This window comes from Protomyctophum parallelum, assembly GCF_964188405.1.
Source record: "Protomyctophum parallelum genome assembly, chromosome: 10".
Taxonomy (NCBI): Eukaryota; Metazoa; Chordata; class Actinopteri; order Myctophiformes; family Myctophidae; genus Protomyctophum; species Protomyctophum parallelum.
In genome coordinates this window covers 23,826,860-23,846,499 of record NC_139704.1, presented here as the reverse complement: position 1 = coordinate 23,846,499, position 19,640 = coordinate 23,826,860, and the positions used below count along the sequence as shown (strand labels likewise).

At 42.9% G+C, this 19,640-nt stretch overlaps 1 protein-coding gene across 8 annotated transcripts in view; it reads left to right on the top strand.

Moving 5' to 3' along the window:
* mark1 (MAP/microtubule affinity-regulating kinase 1) overlaps window positions 1-19,640 on the top strand; it is an 87,458-nt gene that overhangs the window by 12,993 nt on the left and 54,825 nt on the right. For all 8 annotated transcript variants that reach the window (XR_014569893.1, XM_083775609.1, XM_083775608.1 and 5 more), the window contains exon 3: window positions 14,036-14,089. Coding sequence is in view for 7 of the 8 variants with exons in the window: in XM_083775609.1 (XP_083631735.1) it covers window positions 14,036-14,089 (54 nt within the window). In the remaining variant the exon portion in view is untranslated. The remainder of the gene's footprint in view (window positions 1-14,035; window positions 14,090-19,640) is intronic.

Below are 19,640 nucleotides of genomic sequence, written 5' to 3'. Positions count from 1 at the left end.
TTGATGCTCAGAGTGCCGAGATCGGTCAGATCCCATTATTTATAGTCTTCAGTGGTGTAAAGTAGCAAATTACATTTACTCAAATAAATTAGTACTTAAGTACAATTTTGAGGTAATGGAACTTTATTTGAGTATTTCCATTTTCCATTACTTTAACTTCTACTCCACTATACCCAGAGGCAAATATTGTACTTTTACTCCACTTACTACAGTTTATTAGAAAACATTAGTTACTAGATACTTTGTAGAGTTTGTTTATTTTTTATTTACAAAACATACACTATATACATTTTGGCCATTTGAAAATAGCCAATCAACAAGCTCACATCTGCATCGCAGATCTGCTATTTTCAAACTATTTGCATACATTTGAAAACTCATTCTGTATAATGAGTACTTTCTACTTTGGGTACTTTTAAGTATATTTTGTGCCAATACATTTGTACTTTGTCCAAGCTCATAGCGTGGCACCGAATGCTGAGCTACGAGCTTGTAAATCTGCTATTTTTGAAAAATCGTGAAAATGTGGCACATTGTTGACTATATATTCTTTCAGAGCGTTTTTAACTCAAATCTTTGCTTCTGGTGGCAGGTCCCTGGAACTATATATTTTCAGATGGGGGTCGGTGGCCAAATACAGATAATTTTGGGGTCCTTGACATGAAATAGTTTGAGCACCACTGACATAGAAACATAGATTCTTTTCAGAAAACTGTCATGATTTAGAAGAGATTTTTGAGTGTTGCAACCACTCCAAGTAACAGCAATGTCCCTATGTCCTAACGACCTATGTGACTATGTTTAGAGTACTCGCTTCAGACTGGTCTGATTTTACATTTTCGATGCCACTACAGTGAGCTGGTCTAAAGAGATTTGCAGTAGCGCAGAGACAAAAAGAACACCTGTGTGAGGGGCGCTATTATATTAAAGTCTAACTCATGTTGCTATGATTTAGGTGATGTAATGGTGATGTAAGACAAACAGTGACAAAACAAACATTAGACTTTATTGTTAATGGCATTTAATGTTTGTGTTAGGGACAAGTTGACATACATTTTCCCTTCATTGTCAATGGCGTTTTTAACTAAAAACAAACATTAAACCTGTATATACGAGGGTTTAATAAAGAGAGGGGGTCTAAACTGCCTCCCCCTGGCCAGCCGGGGCGCCTGATGGAGGGGAAAGGAACTGGTTGGAATAACGTGTTCCTTCCACGCGCTATATAACGTGTTCCTTCCAACCAGGGAAACTCCCCCCTGTCAGGTGTAAAGGAGCAACTTGGACACTCAGGCATGAAGGAAGCATGAGTTCAAGTCCGTTGCTCTCCCCTTGTCCCCCATATATGGGGACTAGGTTGGTGGAGGGTGTGTAGAGCCCAGGATCACATTAGATGATTGACACAGGGGTGAAAAATGGGTTACAAAATCGTGGGATAAAAAATATATTTAAAAAATCAATAAAGAGAGGGGGCTTAGTATAGTATAGACCCCTGGGGGACTCCGGCCAACGACCTATATAGGGTGTAAGTGGTTAAACTCGAATCACGGCACATCTTGAAGGCATGGCTTAAAGTTTGGATTCCATTAGAAGCCAGCATGTCTTCTGTGGAATCATGTTGTGTAGTGAAAATAGCCTACCTACAGTAGCTTGCAAACAGACTATTTTCGGTAATTATTTTAAGATTGCATTTGAAGTGGTTAAACTAGCAATATGTTTAGAAGCATTTTCCATAAAACCCTAATGGTCTCTGGTATTTCATAAAAGCCTGTGATTTCTTCACCTGGTTGGCAGTTTGTAGAACAGCAGAAACAGTATCACTAAAACGTCATAATGTCACATGTTGTGATAATTGTTTAGGAAACGGCGCTATTGTGGGGGGGGGGGCTTCTTCTTTCATAATGTTTCACAAAGTGCACATTAGGACTTAAGACATAAAAGATGCTTCAGTCGGGAGATTTTGTTTTGCTCTAATCCATGTTGAATAAGCCTTTTGGAGGAAACAAATATTTGTTTTTTATTCGATTTCCTGCGAGGCAAGTGTTTGAGCAGATGTGTTTGGTATGCGAGGTGCTGCTTGCTGGGGCATGGCTCTGTGTGCTGCTTCATCAGAATGCACAGAGAGAGAGAGAGAGAGAGCATCAGATGCACAGGCAGGGGAGAGAGAAAGAGCATCAGATGCACAGGCAGGGGTCGGAGAGAGAGGGAGAGAGAGAGAGCATCAGAATGCACAGGCAGGGATCAGAGAGAGAGAGAGCGAGAACAGGTGGAAAACACAACACCGATGCTATCTTCACTTCCAACACTTTCACCCAACGGCTAATAAACGGAGCTCGGCTCTCTGGCCTGGCCTGTCCATTAACCCCTTCCCCCCTCCCCAGTACAGCACAAACAAAACACATTTTCATGTCAAGGTAAGGTCATATTGATGCAGTATGTATTTGTCCACAACCCCCACCTGAAAACACCTTTGTGCCAAGGTGGAGAGCCCAGTGCACAACAACACGCATCACATGTCACACATCACACGCACGCAACCACACAAGCACGCAACCACACAAGCACACACGTGCATCTTACGCATGCGCGCACACACACACACACACACACACACACACATACACCAACGTGCAGACATTCACCTTCACTGCCATCATATATATACCTTGCTCTGCTAACCTGCCTGCAGTGGTGGAAAAAGTACTCAATTATTTTCCGTTACAAGTAAAAGTCCAGAATGAAAAATGTACTTGAGTAAAAGTATTGGCATCACAATGTACTTAAAGTACCAAAAGTAGAACTACTCATTAAGAAGTACTCATTATGCGGAATGTCCCAATTCACGTTTTCGAATGTATACAAATCTTTTGAAAATTGCAGCAGAATCTACAATTGTGAGCTTGTAGATTGGCTATTTTCAAATGGCCGAAATGTATATAGGGCTGAAGTGGTTGGTGTATGATATGATAATAATAATCAAAATCAAAATCTGCAAAGTAACTGGTAACTAAGGTTTTGAAAAAATCATGTAGTGGAGTACAATATTTGTAGAATTAGAAGTCAAAGTACTAGAAATTGGAAATGCTCAAGTAAAATAAAAGACCTAAAAATTGTACCAGCAGTACTTAAGTAAATGTACTTAGTTACTTGCCACCACTGCTTGCTGCTAACCTGCCTGACAACAGAGCAGCGAGCGCGTCCTGCCGTCGCGCATCCATCATGACCTTCTGGTGCTATACTCTGTTCCCCGCAGGACGCTGATGACACCATACTCTGTAACCCCATTATGTCATAAAGAAAGACAGTAATTAATAGTTAAATGAATTACGTTAGTGACTCACCTCAGCCCCCCTTGTGAAATTGCAGTCGGACGACGTGATGTGATATGTTGTTTAGAGAGGAAATGGTGTAGTGTTTATAAACGGCGATTCCCAACCTGTGGCTGTCCTCTCGTCCGCGTCATCAGTGCCCATACCCTAGGTGGGGTTGGTGAAGGGGCCTTTCTGTGTTTGCATGTTCTCCCCGTGACCCCATGCAGTAATCCTGCAGGTCGCTATACTGCCTCCCCCTGGCCAGCCGGGGGCGCCTGATGGAGGGGGAAAGGAACTGGTTAGGATAACGTGTTCCTTCCAAGTGCTATAGACAAATTCAGAAACGGGTCTCATGGTCGCAGCTGACGTATTTCCTGTAGGCGGAGCCGATATAGCTGCGGGGTAAATCTGCACGTCTTATACTACAGTGAACTGTAGAGTGACTGATGTTAGTCTGCTCAAGCGTTACTCTTTTACCTGCTTTTTACTAACGCTAACATTACAAAGATGGCCAGAACATCGGGATGCACCTGTGTTTATGGCTGCTCAAACAGTAGTGGCAACATTCAAAAACGGAATATCAAAATATCCACCACGGTGGCTGAGACCAGAGCCATAGAGTAATGGTTGAGACGAAGCAGTGAAAGGTCCTGAAAGTTACATAACGTCAGTCTTACCCAATAGGCTACCCAATCTTTCTGTTATGCAACACAAGGCTGCTGTATTTTATACCTCATACTAAAGCACTTCCTCATGACGGTGTTGTTTACCGATATACAACTGCTCAACGCGTCATGGATGCATGCTGCAGCTGTGTGTGTGGACTTGTAACTCGCCAACAACACGCCCACTTTTTGTCAGCAGGAAGAACAAACAGCTCAGTAGCACATGATCGCATCGTGTGGTTAGAAATAACTTTTCCTCACTGAAAGCAGAACAAATATTTTTTATTGGTATGACCATTACGGGAGGACGGGCCGTCAACCCGTGGCCCGCGTGCCACGGGTTGAGTAGCGCTGTTATAAAGTTAGTGTTAGTAAAAAGCAGGTAAAAGAGTAACTTTTAGTAGTAGAAGAGGTGCGTGTTTACCCTGCAGCTATGTCTGCTCCGCCTACAGGAAATACGTAAGCAGCGACCATGAGACCCGTTTCTGATTTTGTCTATACGTCCAACCAGGGAAACTCCCCCCTGTCAGTTGATAAGGCAGAGTGAGTGGATTACAGCTTAGGCAATTTGCAGCGGGTGGAAAAAAAAGGATGATTTTATTGATAATTAACATTCATGTAATTATAACATATAATTTTCTTTTAAAACCCTGAAATATGTGTTTTCACTTTCGTATACCGATAAATAGCAACTTACAAGGATACTATGTTATTGTTGGTGCTGTTGATCCAAGCCTCAACAAAATCGATTGGTTGATCAAAACCTTAAAGTGTGTATATATATATATATATATATATATATATATATATATATATATATATATTTATTTATTTTCTTTTTTTTTATGTAAACAAAATGCCAGACGCTAAAGCCGTAAAATAAACAGCTCTAAAATGCCCACCGGTGTGACAAGTGGGCTGCAAAACGCCTTCAGGATTTTCAAGTGGGTCCTTGTTCGAGAAATGTTGTGACCCACTGGAGTAGAGTTTAAAATGCAGTGTACAGGAGTATATGAGCAGTAACTCACCAGCACGCACACACACACACACACACACACACACACACACACACACACACACACACACTTCCCCTTGAGCATTGTACAGGACAGCAGGAAACGGAGGGCAAGCCTGTCTGTGCACATGCCCACCTAAGAGAGGCCAAAAATAGCTCCCACCTGCCTTGTGCAATGTGCATGCGTCCGTCCACACACACACACACACACACACACACACACACTGCATCTCTCCACATCATCGCATAATGGATAAATGGGTAGAGACAGCCTGCCTGTCCCAGGATCCCAGGTTAGATTCCCGGGCTCGGTAATGCGTCGAGGTGTCCCTGAGCAAGACACTTAACACTGACTTCAACTGAATTTCCCAGTAGGTCCAAATATTATTTATTGTTATACCCTCCTCCATAAGCGGTTCATCGAGTCCAGTGGTTCCCAAACTTTTCAGGTCAAGAGCCCTAAAGAGAGATTAGATGTTTTGCCCAGGACCCAAACTAGAGAAAATGGCAGATCTACAAGCACACAACACGTCACTTCGTGCCTTGTTGTGAGCTTGTAGCTCAGGCTATTTTCACTACTTTTTAATTATATATTTCTTTACTCGAGTTGTGACCCAGATATATGAAACCTTGCGTTTTTGTCACATCACGTCATGTCACATCACATCACGTCATTCAATCTGTCACTGACAATCGTTACTCACAAAATGTTGTGCCCAGGTCTCGTGACAACACTATGACATCATCCCCATACATGGGGAAAGCCCCCATATATTCGGGAATGTGATCCTTCCCCATCCATCCTTCCTCTTCAATGTCTCCCTTTTGACTGATACCTGTCCATTTAAACTCTAGACGGGCCTGTTGACTGATACCTGTCCATTTAAACTCTAGACAGGCCTGCCCCAAAGTTATTTGTGCAGCGCAGCCGGCGAAAACTCAACAGAGTTCTCAACAGGCCCGAAAATGTTGACCCGGCCTGGCCCTCATCAAACATCTTGTACATTCAAGACACTGCCCCCGCTGCCACCCTTAATATCTGCATGGAGCTGACCTGTTCTGACATTCCATATGTTGATCTGGCCTCATCGTACCCTGTACACTCAAGACACGCTCCATATAAGGCCAGTGCTCGCCCTTTAGAGCCAGGGCGCTTCTGGGCGGGAACCCATTTTGGTGTTTTAAGCATTATGATTATATACTTTAGCTATTGAAAAATAAATTTGTTTGAAAAACCGTGAAAATGTGGTGCAAATCTGTGAATATATATTCTTTCAGAGCAGAACTTTATTTTTATTTTTTATATATATATATTTTGCGGCTTACGCCTTTTATTGGTTTTTTTGAAGGGACAGACAGTAGGCTGACAGGAAACGGGAGAGAGATGGGGGAAGACATGCAGTAAAGGCCGTGTCGTGCTCAGGAGTCGAACCCGCAGCACACTGCGACTGGATTACCAGTCGGGTGCCCAGACAGTTACGCCACCGCCTGGGCCGAGCAGAACGTTTTTAACTCAAATCTTTTCTTCTCGTGGGTCCCTGGAACAACATATTTTCAGATCGGGTCCGCGGCCAAATACAGATAATTCTGGCGGTCCTTGACATGAAAAAGGTTGAGTGAGCACCACTGATATAGTAACACGGGTTTTTCAGAAAACTGTCATGATTTAGAAGGCATTTGTAGAATCGTCCTCAGCTCTAAATGGGTTAAAAAATACTTGTTCTAGTAGTAGCGCTTCCTTCCCGGACCGTGACGCGGTGCCACTTAGCGTCCATGACAGGTTGTGGTTTAAAAGGAGCACGTGTCAGCAGGTCAGAGATAGTGCAGGTTCTCCGCATGGGAAAACCCTGATTTGGGATGAATAATAAACCTGCCGTTGCGTTTAGCCCCAGCCCAGCCCGGCCTTCCCCTTTACGATGACACAGCACTTCCTCGCCTTGATCTCCGCCCTAACAGGCAGCGTTGGACTGTCGCCAGCATAGATCAGGAAAAACCTAGAGGCTTCATTCGCCGCCGCAGGTCATTGGAGCGACCTCCGACCTGAAACCGTCTGAAAAATGTCTCGTCTTTTTATGATTCTCTCAAGTTGTCCTCGTGTCACATACTGTATCTTATGACATATTTATGTACCATAAATATGACATGAATGTCTGGTTCTATAAAGTAATTTGGGGTTGCTGAGAGAGGTTATTTAGAGGTGTGACCTGAGACACAAATGTTGAGAACCACCACTCTACAGTAGTTTCCATTATGACAGATTGAAAATAACTTCACTCGTGACATTTAACCACTTCTTGAACCCTAGCATCCCTATAGAGCGGCGCAGTCCCTCCCCCTTTCAGAACAACGAACGGCCCAGGAAATGAAATGCAATGCATTCTGACCATAGGATTTTCTTTAAGTATTTATTTAAAGACGGTTACACCGCGGACAAAGCCAACTCGGATCGTGACAAATCATGACAATGAACACAATGTTTTGGGCCGATCAAATAATTTATAAGAAGAAAAACGAAACAAATAGTGTTTCTTCTTTCTAATGATTTGATCGGCCCAAAATATTGTGTTTATTGTCATGATTTGTCACGATCAGAGTTGGCTTTGTCCGCGGCGTAACCGTCTTTAAATAAATACTTAAAGAAAATCCTATGGTCAGAATGCATTGCATTTCATTTCCTGGGCCGTTCGTTGTTCTGAAAGGGGGAGGGACTGCGCCGCTCTATTCTGGGGTGAACATTGAGCTAAAAATACAAGCTTGTAGATCGGCTATTTTTCATCTGGGGGCATTTGGTGGTGAATCTCAAATATTTTCGAAGTATTCCAAGCCACCCCTGGACCACGGCACCCACTTTGAGAAACCCTGGAGAGGCCACGTTAATCATTATATCCCCACATCATGTTTGATTACTGCAAGTGTGATTATTTATACACTAAGTGGTTCCGAATACTTCTATTCAGAACAAACCCCTAAGTTTGCTTGACGAGGCTGTAATTCTATTTTTGAAATGGTGAAAGTAGCCAATCCTAACAATGATTTAATTCATGATATATTTTTCTAACATTCTGTTGCGGGTTGCAGGGAGACTGGTTTGGCTCTCGGCTGAAAGGGTTTGGCAACCCGTGGTGTGTGTGTGTGTGTGTGTGTGCGTGTGTGTGTGTGTGTGTGTGTACTGTGTAGACACTGACAGCCACCTGACAGTGAGGACTGTTTCACTGAGATGACGTAAGGCATTCGGTGGAGCTCACAATGCTCTCTCAGCTTGTAGATCGGCTATTCTCAAATGTTCGAAATTGGGCTGAAGTGGTTAATGTATGTTTATTGTTATTTTATTTTGTAATAATAATAATAATAATCAAAATCTACAAAGTAACTAGTAACTAAAGCTTTCAAATGAATGTAGCGGAGTAAAAGTACAGTATTTGGATTTTGGATCCAAGATGTAGTGGAGTGGAAGTGAAAGTATTGGATATTTGAGTAAGTAAACAGGGTTTAAGTTCTCCATTTCCAACCATTTTTATGAGATCAGTGTAGATCCGTAAAAAAACAATATTAATGGGGATGGGGTGGTATGTGTACAGTGTAGCGTTGGCCTGGCGCATAGTGTGGATCAAATGATTGACTGGGCAAATTAGCATCTCGGAGGGTGGGGGGGGGGGGGGGGGGTGTAGCGCATCTCCAGACGATAGGTGTGAACTGTGACCGATTTTGACCGACGTGCTAATGGGGGACCATTTAAAACAAAGGTGACTTGCATGCTGTAGTTTGCTACTAAACAGACATTTGCATGCACAAGGGCTGCCAAAGTAGGCTATCTTTTATAATAAAAATAATACATTTAATTTATAAGGCGCCTTTCAGGGCACTCAAGGTCGCTGTACAGGTTAAAAACAGTACAAAAAACACAGTTAAAGGCAGAACAAAACACAGCTTGCAGCAGAAGACACAGGTCACACAGAGTCATAAGCCTGCCTAAACGGGTGGGTTTTGAGGTGAGTTTGGAATATGGTGATAGAGTCCATGTTTCTGATGTCAGGGGGGAGGGAGTTCCAGAGGTGAGGGGCTGAGCGGCTGAAAGCTCTTGACCCCATGGTGGACAGACGAGCTGGGAGGACTTTCAGTTTGACGGAGGAGGCAGACCGAAGTGACCGGGTGGGAATGTCGACGTGTTGGTCTTCTTGTTTTTTCGCCCCCTCTCTTCGAAGTTAGACTGATCCAGCTCTAAACTGACTGGGCCACGGCCTGTGTGGCCCGAAGGACCCTACGCCGATGGTCTAGATGGCCGTGGTGTGAATGACATGACCGAAGCAGTCACAACGCAGCAGGCTTGATTGATTGATTTATTAACAGTTTGCAGAATACTCAATACAAAAACTGTTAACTGTGAGTGGACGACACCACATAAAGCATTAAACTTGTTTACAATAGGGCCCACCATTTTCAATTCATCAAAACATTTCGAGACGTACGAATATACACAACTATATAGTCAAAACAGGAAATCACCATAGAGGAAGTAAAAAGGGAAAAGAAACGTATACAGTGAGGGGGAAAGGGGGTGGGTGGGGGATTCAGATTTTACGGGGCCAGTTTTGAATTGCAGCCCTTAAAGTTTTGAAGTAGTCAAGGGATTCGCATGTCTTAATGTCTGTTGGTAGGGCGTTCCACATTTTGGTGGCATAGGAGCAAAATTAATTTAGTCCCTTGTTTGTGCCGAATCTGGGTTGCACATGGTTTGTTGAACTCCCTCTGGTGTTGTGGGTGTGGAGTCTGTGGACTTTGTTGACATTAAGGAAGTATTTAGACAGGTACATGGGTATCTTGGTGGTGTAGCGAATCTTGTGGACCAGACCCATTGCAAGATGCTGTACTCTATCGTCAACCCTAAGCCATTCCAGCCTGTCAAAGTGGGCAGGGGTGGGGTGGGTTGTTTTAAGGGCCTTAGAGGTGCTATGGTACCAGCAGGTGCATGCATAGTCGAAGAAACCTTGTACGAGGGCTCCTGTAAGGGTATTCAAGATAGTTTTTGGTGACCAGTGAGGAGATCCTGTATAGTTATCTTGTTCTTTGGTTGACTTTTTTGATTACGTTGTGGTTGGTGGCCAGTTTATCACCGGAAAGATTTGCCTCCAGGATGGAACCTAAAATCGTTGAATATATTCTTTCAGAGCAAACATTTTTAACTCAAATATTTGCTTCTGGGGGGTCCCTGGAACTACATATTTTCAGATGGGGCTCGGTGGCCAATTACATATGATTTTGGGGCCTTTGACATAGAAGTGTTATTAGGACGGTAGGACCAACTACCAACATTAGGACAAATCAAAGTTATCAAACGGCTAAAGTAGCCGATCTGCATGAGGAAACGAGTGAACTTTTGTTGAGATCTTGTATAGTACAGCCTCCGTTGCGTTACGTTGTGTGGTAATGTTTGACAGGACCGGGCTGTGTATCCATAGCTTGTATGTCTTTGTGATTAGCGCAATATAGCACTCGTGGTTTCATGTGACGGTTTCAACACGACGGCATGTCAACGCGGTGAACTAATGAACGATCACGGGGGGCTGGATGTTTTGCATAATTTGACGTTGTTCTAATGTTAAAACCCATTTAGATCTGAGCTCGATTCTACAAATGTCTTCTAAATCATGACAGTTTTCTGAAAAACCCATGTTTCTATGTCGGTTGTGCTCAAACTATATCATGTCAAGGACACCCAAAATGATATGTATTTGGCCGCAGACCCCCATCTCAAAATGCGTTGTTCCAGGGACCCTCCGGAAGCAAAGATTTGAGTTAAAAACGTTGGCTCTGAAAGAATATATTCAAAGATTTGCACTACATTTTCACGATTTTTCAAAAATAGCAGACCTACAAGCTCGTAGCGCGGCACTGAGTGCCGCGCTATGAGCTTGTAGATCTGCTATTTTTCAATAGCTAAAGTATAACAAAATGCTTAAAACACCAAAAGAGGTTCCCGCCCAAAATGGGTTAAATGCTGTGCATGCACTCGGCTATCACTCGTCTGTGACCCATTGCTTGAAAACACAGCTGCGTTCTGACTGTTTCTCGCTTCACAACGCAGGGAACACAACTGACCTACAAGCCGACAGCATATTGCATTGGCGATGCGTTGTGGTCTTGTAGATCGGCAGAGGCGTCGGAGCTACAGAAAATGAATGTTGAGTGGAGAGAATCGCTCCTCTGAAGTTTACAAACAGTCAAAGTGTGAACGATAATCAATGGCAATTTACTGTACAGTAGTATTTGGGCTAGAAATACACCATAAAAAAAGAAATAATTATATAGCAAATTGCTACAAAACCTGTATATCCATTTGAGGCATAAACAATACGTTGAGGGATCAAATTAAGTTTGATAATGATGTACCATGCACGTTCACATCATTTACATTACTTAAGACCATTTTTCTAATATTTTCTTTTTTCCATTTTGGACAAAATAGCCAAAAGTCGAGGTGCCCAGTTGTCCTATAGTGCCCAACGCCCACTTATCCGTATCCAATTTTAGCTGCCAAACCAATGGGTTGTCTCTCCTGTGATTGACTTTTGTTCTCACTTGCAACCTTATGCAAGGTCACAGACTCACGGTGCATAATGGACTATTGAAGGCTACATGACTATACAGTAAGTGTCTTCCTCTGGGGTGTTTTAACCCATATACCGGTAGGCCTGACGTTGAAATAAAACAATGTCTTCTAAATGAGGTTCTGAAAAACCTCATGTTTCTGTATCAGTGGTTCTACATATTTCATGTCAAGGACCCCAAAAATTATATGTAGTAGGCCGCCGACCCCCATCTGCAAATATATTTTTCCAAGGGACCCCCCAGAAGATGTGTGCTACGAGCTTGTAGATCTGCTATTTTTCAATAGTTAAAGTTTTAAATAATGCTTAAAACACCAAAAGCGGTTCCCGCCCAAAATGGGTTTAATTTATGATTTATTTTTCTCTTACACCAACTTTTATCCCTGTCTAGGATAGGATAGGGGTATAGACCGATGCAAGTTTGTCGGGTTCCCCTTTCAAAATGTTTTACAAATCACATATTGGGAAGGACATGGTCTGAACTTGTTCAGTCCTGGGATTGTTTTTGGCTTTAACCCCTGAGTAAAGTACGAATACCTCAAAATTGTACCTTTAGTATCTAGTAAATGCACTTTACTTTCCACCACAGGCCGCCAGCACGGCTAGTTCATTGTGTTGCGTTTTGAATTGGACCTCCAGTCTCCATGGCGGCAGGCAGGAACTTTACCCTCCTCGCGTCTGTCTTGAGCAACACTCTCAAAGCTGATCTACTGTGCATATTGTGAAAGCCTAATGGAATGTTCTATATACATTACTTTGTGAGCATAATGTGTGCATACAGCGCATTTTTTACGGGAGAATGGCAGAGCCTGTGTGGACTTGAGTGTTCTTTTTAGAGCAGCAGGTTTTCAACCCTTTTCATATTTCAAGGTCCATTTTTTTATTCGGCATTTGAGCCGCAGACCACCATTTGATGAGATTTTGCCTCTCAGACCCAAAACTCTGAATATGTTGTCACTGGATAAGATTTTGTCCACGATTCCATCCATGTATTGATGTGGTAGTTTAGTGGTACCATAGGAGAGACAACAGGCAAACGATCAAAAATAACAATTCTTCTCAAATAGTGTAGACTTCTTGTAAATTAAGTAATGCAGATGTTCCAACAATACTTTTGCTATTGAGAGTGTAACATGAAACCCAAATGGTTTCATTTTACGTAATTAAATCTACGATTTCCATTTGGTTACCAACTTTCGATCATTTAGCTGGGGACCACCTGGAACCCCCTCAAGGACCACTGTTTGAGAACGTACAGTAAAGGGACACAGGTCTGTTCTCTGTGTGATTCCATAATTAACTGTGGGTTGATTCTATTCAGTGTTGATTTCGTCGACTAAAACTATGACAAACTAGAAAAAGTGCCCTTCTGGGCACAGGTCTCCACCAGGATTTCTTCCTCAGCCTAGTGGGAATATGCGTGCACAGTTTCATCGCAATCGGACGCTGCGTTGAGGAGTTGTGGCGATTTGTACAGCACTCCTGTGAACTTTGGAAGCCAATCTTAACCAATCAGGATGGAGTGTGAGAAATCTGAAAGACCGGTTTCGTTGAATGGCTCTAGAGAGACTGTGTACCAATTTGCGTGATGTTTGGACAAAATCTGTAGGTGTACTGTGCAAAAACTTGTTTTGCACAAAGCGGCCTCCTGGTGGCGCTATAACAGGCCGTTCTGGAAAGTTTGGGGCAGAGGTTCATCGTTGGCATCCAGGGAGTGTGTGTGCAAAATTTGGCATCGACCGGGTTGTTTTGCACAAAGCGGCCTCCTGGTGGCGCTATAACAGGCCGTTCTGGAAAGTTTGGGGCAGAGGTTCATCGTTGGCATCCAGGGAGTGTGTGTGCAAAATTTGGCATCGACCGGGTTAACGGTGGCCGAGATTAGCTGTTCACGGACACACACACGGACACACACACGGACACACACACGGACGGACGGAGTGCAAAACATACTCTCCCCACATGCCTTCGGCCTGGTGGAGACAAAAATGTTCGTCGACTACCTTTTTCCACTGACGAAAACTAAATGGAAACTAAATGAAAACTAAGCTATGATGACTAAGACTAAATATACGGACAAATTCGTCAACAGCTAAAAACTACACTAAAATGGTAGGAATGCTAGTGGAGATCCAGTATAAGTCAGAGATCCAGTATAAGTCATTTTACACTTGGTTGCATAGCCGATCTACAAGCTCAAAGATTGTGGCAGCTGTGAACTTGTGAGATCCGCTACTTTTGATGCTTTTATGTGACGCTGTAGAACGATCAAGTATGGCCGTTGATTTACGAAAAGCACGCAAAAAGTATGAAGATGCCGATACGAGGCAGCAACGGCATGCAAGTTGTAATCTAACATCAAATGCGTCTTTTTATCTCCTATCTGTGGACATCATTTTCTCTCTAATAATGTTTGACTTCTCTCTCTCTCTCTCCCTGCCTCAGGTTGCTGTGAAGATTATAGACAAAACCCAGCTGAACCCAACCAGCCTACAGAAGGTAATGGACTTTTCATCCCTAATGTATTACAGATGTCCTGTCCTGTGTCTCAGTCTACGGGATCCAAACGTCATTCCGACGGAGCATTAGTCCCACATGTGGGAACAACGGTCGCACTACCGCTCCAACATGTGCTGCTCCCGTGCTTGCGGTTAGGGTTAGGTTAGGGATAAAGGTAGGTTAAAAAAACCCCATTTAGACCTGATTCTACAAATGCCTTCTAAATCCTGACAGTTTTCTGAAAACCCTGTCAGTGGTTCTCAAACTATTTCATGTCAAGGACCCCTAGAATTATATGTATTTGGCCGCCGACCACCTGTTCAAAATATGATGTTCCAGGGACTCCCCCAGAAGCAAAGATTTGAGTTAAAAACGTTCGCTCTGAAATAATATATATTCAAAGATTTGCGCCACATTCGCGCTATGAGCTTGTAGATCTGCTATTTTTCAATAGCTAAAGTATAATAACCTAATGCTTAAAACACCAAAAGGGGTTCCTGTCCAAAATGGGTTAATGACTGTCCGAGCAAAACACGTGTCAGAACTAAGTACTACTACTCCTGCACCCTCAGTCTACACCCTGCTGATACTTTTAGTGTTACTTTTCCCATTTTCAAAACTGTAGTTACTAGTTACTTTGTAGATTTATTACAAAGCATACATTAACCACTTCAGCCCTATTATATATACTTATATACATTTCGGCCTTTTGAAAATAGATGATCTACACAAGCTCACAGTGAGTCACAATGTGAGTTTGTAGATCTGCGATTTTCAAAATACTTTTTCAAAAATCGACTTTTAGTACTTTTAAGTACATTTTGATACCAATACTTTTGTACTTTTAGTAAATTTTGAATTCCGGGCGTTTACTCGTAACATATTATTTGTACATTGCAGTACTGTCAATACATTTACTTAAGTAAGAAAAGTACTTTTTTTACTCCTGGTGATGAGTCAGTACAGAGTTAGCACAGCTTTCCCGTCAACTTCCTGCTGTTGTTGGAACTGTTTTCTTTCCGTGGACGTTTTACGTCATTTGATCGTGTAGTCAGGAGGGGGCAACTTACAGACATGCAAAAGTGTAGCTTCTCGGCGAAAATCGCCGTTTTTATGCCAAATAGGGCACCTGTGTGATATATGCAAATCCGTTAAAAAAAAACGTTGAGGGGGGGTGAAGGGGTCATGTCGATTTCTGGGTCAGTAGAGTCTATGGGTGGAGCCCAGAGAAATCTTTTTGACGGACTCACCGCTGCCTGTATATCGGCACACTGCACAGCACGGTAATTGTCAACGAGATGCAGCTGTGAAAGTTTGCGCGTGAACGCTGCCCATGAGCAGTGCGCGTGAGCTTAAAAATCAGCAGCACATACATGCGACAGCACCCTCCTAGTCCTGTGAACATGCGACAGCACCCTCCTAGTCCTGTGAACATGCGACAGCACCCTCCTAGTCCTGTGAAAGTCAACACAACCCCCTCAACCTGCTGCTGCCCGTTGGGTCAAGAAGCGCGAGTAAGAGATCGAGACGAGAGGTATGATGTATAATGACGTTTTATAAGCTGCTAATCGACTTATTTACTTTGTCGTTGACGGAGCCTGTGTTTATCGCATCGCGTATTTATCGCATCGAAATTAGCAGAACAACAAGCTGCAAGAGCTGTGTCCTCTAGGCACATTGAGCTTGTAGATCTGGTCAATTTTTGGCATATGTCAGGTTCTTAAGACTTAAAATAATGTGCACTATCTTAGCAGACTATAAACTGTACGTATTACGGTATTACTAATCAGGCTGCTGGCTTGCATTCACTGTGGGGTATTTTTGTAGACATTGGTCACTATTAGATTCGGGGTAATATAGTTAAGCAATTAAATGCAACTTTTGCAGGGGAGAACTGGGCAAAATTGCTACTCTTGACAGGTATATCAAGGGCAAGGCTGAAGCATGCAGCAAAGCAGAGAAAGCAAGCCCTTGAAACCCAGGCCAAGGGTAGCGTGAATGTGGCAACCACTAAAAAAACATTTATAAATTAACATATTTTCATACTTTTAACATAGGTTATATACTGTACATTTCTAAACACTAAAACATTTTCCCACGGACCACCTGTAATTATGCTGTGGTCCACTATAGTGGTTGAGCAACAGACAATGCTCTCTCTCTCTCTCTCTCTCTCTCTCTCTCTCTCTCTCTCCATCTCTATCACTCTCTATTGGTCTGTGGTTAAGAGCAGCCAAAAATACTCCAGCCCCCCCCCCCCCACACACACACACACACACACACACGCACACACACACACACACACACACACACACAGCACACAATGTGGCATAGTTGCTCCTTGTCTAGCAGTCCCGACCAATCACAACAGAGGGTTCGGCCCACTTTCCTGATTACAGAGTTCAAATCCAGCTGGCCGTGCTGATTAAGCACGTCGTCCACTCACTCACACTCTCCTCCTGGGGGAGATAAGACCTGGGGGACATAGTTCTGTTGCTGCTGTGTGTCACCATCGCCCGCTGCAGCTTATAAGCGTCTTGAGAATACCTGAGACCAGATTCTACAAATGTCTTCTAAATCATGACAGATTTCTGAAAAAAATGTTCTATATCCCTGCCAACCCCCATCTGAAAATATGTTGTTCCAGCTAACTCCAACCTTTGCTAATGGGGGCATTAGCAAAGGTTGGAGTTAAAAATGTTTGCTTAAAGAGTATATGTTTATTTTTTCTCCAATAAATAAAGTTTAATATAATGGTTGAATCGGATAAAAGCTAAGGTGACGTTCCAGGTCTTGATAGGTTAATGGGATTTAGCTCGTTCCCAGCAGGGTTTGGATCCTTAAACCAGTGAGTGGTCTTCCAAATCTTTTCCATATCAAGGCCCATTCTGCATTTGAGCCACTGAGATTTAGCCTCGCAGACAGAAGACTTTGAATATTCTGTTTCTATTCTATTCTGTCGTTTAGGATTAGATTTTGTACGCATTGAGTTTGTTTCATTTTACTGTTCGATCCGGTTCCTCCGATCCCCAACTCTAATTCCCAGTAAAAGGGATAAAGACAGAGTTCCAGTCATCCTCATTCCTCACAGAAGTGTGCACAGTTCACACTTTCATACAGACTGAACACCTTGTCAAGCGACAGGGTGTGAAGTTGTGTCTTTTCTACAGAATGAACACTTCGCCAAGCGACAGGGTGTGTGAAGTTGTCTTTTCTACACAGGAGCATAACAGCTACAAGTACCATTTAGCAATCTCATAGCAGGTCTACCTTGGATTGTTAGGACATTATTTCTAATAATCTCAATCCTCTGTTCGGTGTGTGAATGGGATTTTCTCACATCCGGAGACCCCACTGTTGAGCACCATAGCTGTGGTAGTTGCATAATAAGCAGTTGTAACGTGCATACAGGCGCACACACACTCTAGACTCCTCCTGTCTATAACTTACTGTATATTCAGGGGAGAGGAGATATGTGTAGTAAGTAAACACTATGGGCCCGATTCACTAAGCTGTTTACACCAATATCTTGGGTGTAAATTTCCCACTTTGGTAGTCTGAATCATCTTTTTTTGTCTGTGAATTTTGCGGAGGGCTGCTCTTTATCAAGTCTGCTTGGATGTAGACTTACATGGGATGGGACCAAAGCTTACTGTATAATCAGAATGCCTTATTCTAGGAATCTAGGCTACTAACGTACGAAGTTTGGAAAAATTCCTTTACGCCCAAAATATGGGTGTACTGTAAACGGCTTAGTGAATCGGGTCCAATGAATGTCACTGAGCTTACTTTTTTTTTTACATTTATTCCAAGGTAATCAAACTGGGCAAAATGTTGAATTGGTGCAAGAAACACAAAAACACAGCAGTGTACAGGATATAGCTAGGGTTTGAAGGTGATTGGGTTCCATCGCACATTTGCAAAAAGTGGCATAAACCTGTAAAGCGTTTGCGCTCGCACTAGGCTACACACCGGGAATCCTGTCGGCTCCGCTGATCTGGAGTCAGATAAAATTGGTAGGTTTGTTTATGTAGACAAGTAGGCTACTCCTATTAATTAACCTACCAATTTATTACTCATATTAACCTACCAATTACCCTTTTTATCTATGTAGGCTACTTTATAAAAACAAGTTGGAAAAGTTGTAGCGATATTCTATTGCGCGCACGCGCAGTCGCGCGCACACACACACACACACACACACACACACACACACACACACAGAGTAACGTCCAGCCCACGACACACAACTGGATGCACACATTACACTAACTTTACATACTCCTAACTATTACTCCAAGTATAATTTTACTGTGTAGTTTATGAATTGAACACATTGATAAAGTTCCCTGCTGCAGTTGACACCCCAAACATACAACAACAACAAAAAATGCAACAACGATGCAACTTCACCCCCCCAATAACACTGAGTCTACCGGAATGCAGGTGTGAATGTGCCCTAAATCAGAAACAAGCGTGTGTAAGAATGGACATGCTCTCAACGTCTGTGGCGGATTTGTGATTTTGTATTGATGGGAGCATCTTCATTTTCAAGGAGGACCCATGAAACATGAACATGATACTGTACATAAAAACATACAGATCATTTACAGATACATACTAACATAATTATGCCGGAACACTGACAGCTTGCTCATCCACTCCCACCCACCCAGGTTTTAATCTGAGCCAGATGAATTTGGTTGTGCATGTGTGTATGTGTGTGTGTGTGTTGTGTGTTCTCTCTCTTCTATTGTGCGCTATGTACTGTAATCTGTGCGTCTAATCTGTGCACACACAATAGGAGCTTCTGCACGTCCAGTCAGTGTCATGGAGCAGTTTGAAAGTGCTCCCTCATTCTCTCTCTCTCTCTCTCTCTCTCTCTCTCTCTCTCTCTCTCTCTCTCTCTCTCTCTCTCTCTCTCTCAGTGAGTAATATGGCAGCGCAGCCTAGACGGAGTGCAGACAGATTGGGTCCCTCTAGTTAATTATTCATTCCTCCCTTCAGATGTCAGCCACCGCTACAGTAGCCTCTGTGGGGACAGCGGTATAGCCAAGTGGGGCTTTTCGGTCACGGGTGCCCTAATATTCACGTGTGTGTGTGTGTGTGTGTGTGTGTGTGTGTGTGTGTGTGTACATAACGTTTTAAACTTTAGTTACTTTGTGGAGTTTTTATTTTTATTACAAAGCATACATTTACCACTTCATACCACTCACAATGCGTCGCGACACATTTTACAGTAGATCAGCTATTTTCAAAAGCATTTTTATATATTTGAAAACTTCTGCATAATGAGTACTTTTAGTACATATTGATGCCAATACTTTCATACTTTTTCTCAAAATTGTACTAGTTTCTATATTGCAGTATTGATGCTTTTACTTAAAACAAAAACATTGAGTACTTTTCCCACCACTGTGTGTCTGTGCTTTTGGAGGATCTTGCATGGCCTCATTCACACCTAAAAAACAACTGTCTTGTCCGTGTCTTGTGTCTTGGCCATGTTTAATGCCCCCCCCCCCCCTCCAGGTGTGAATGAGGCCTTGTATGG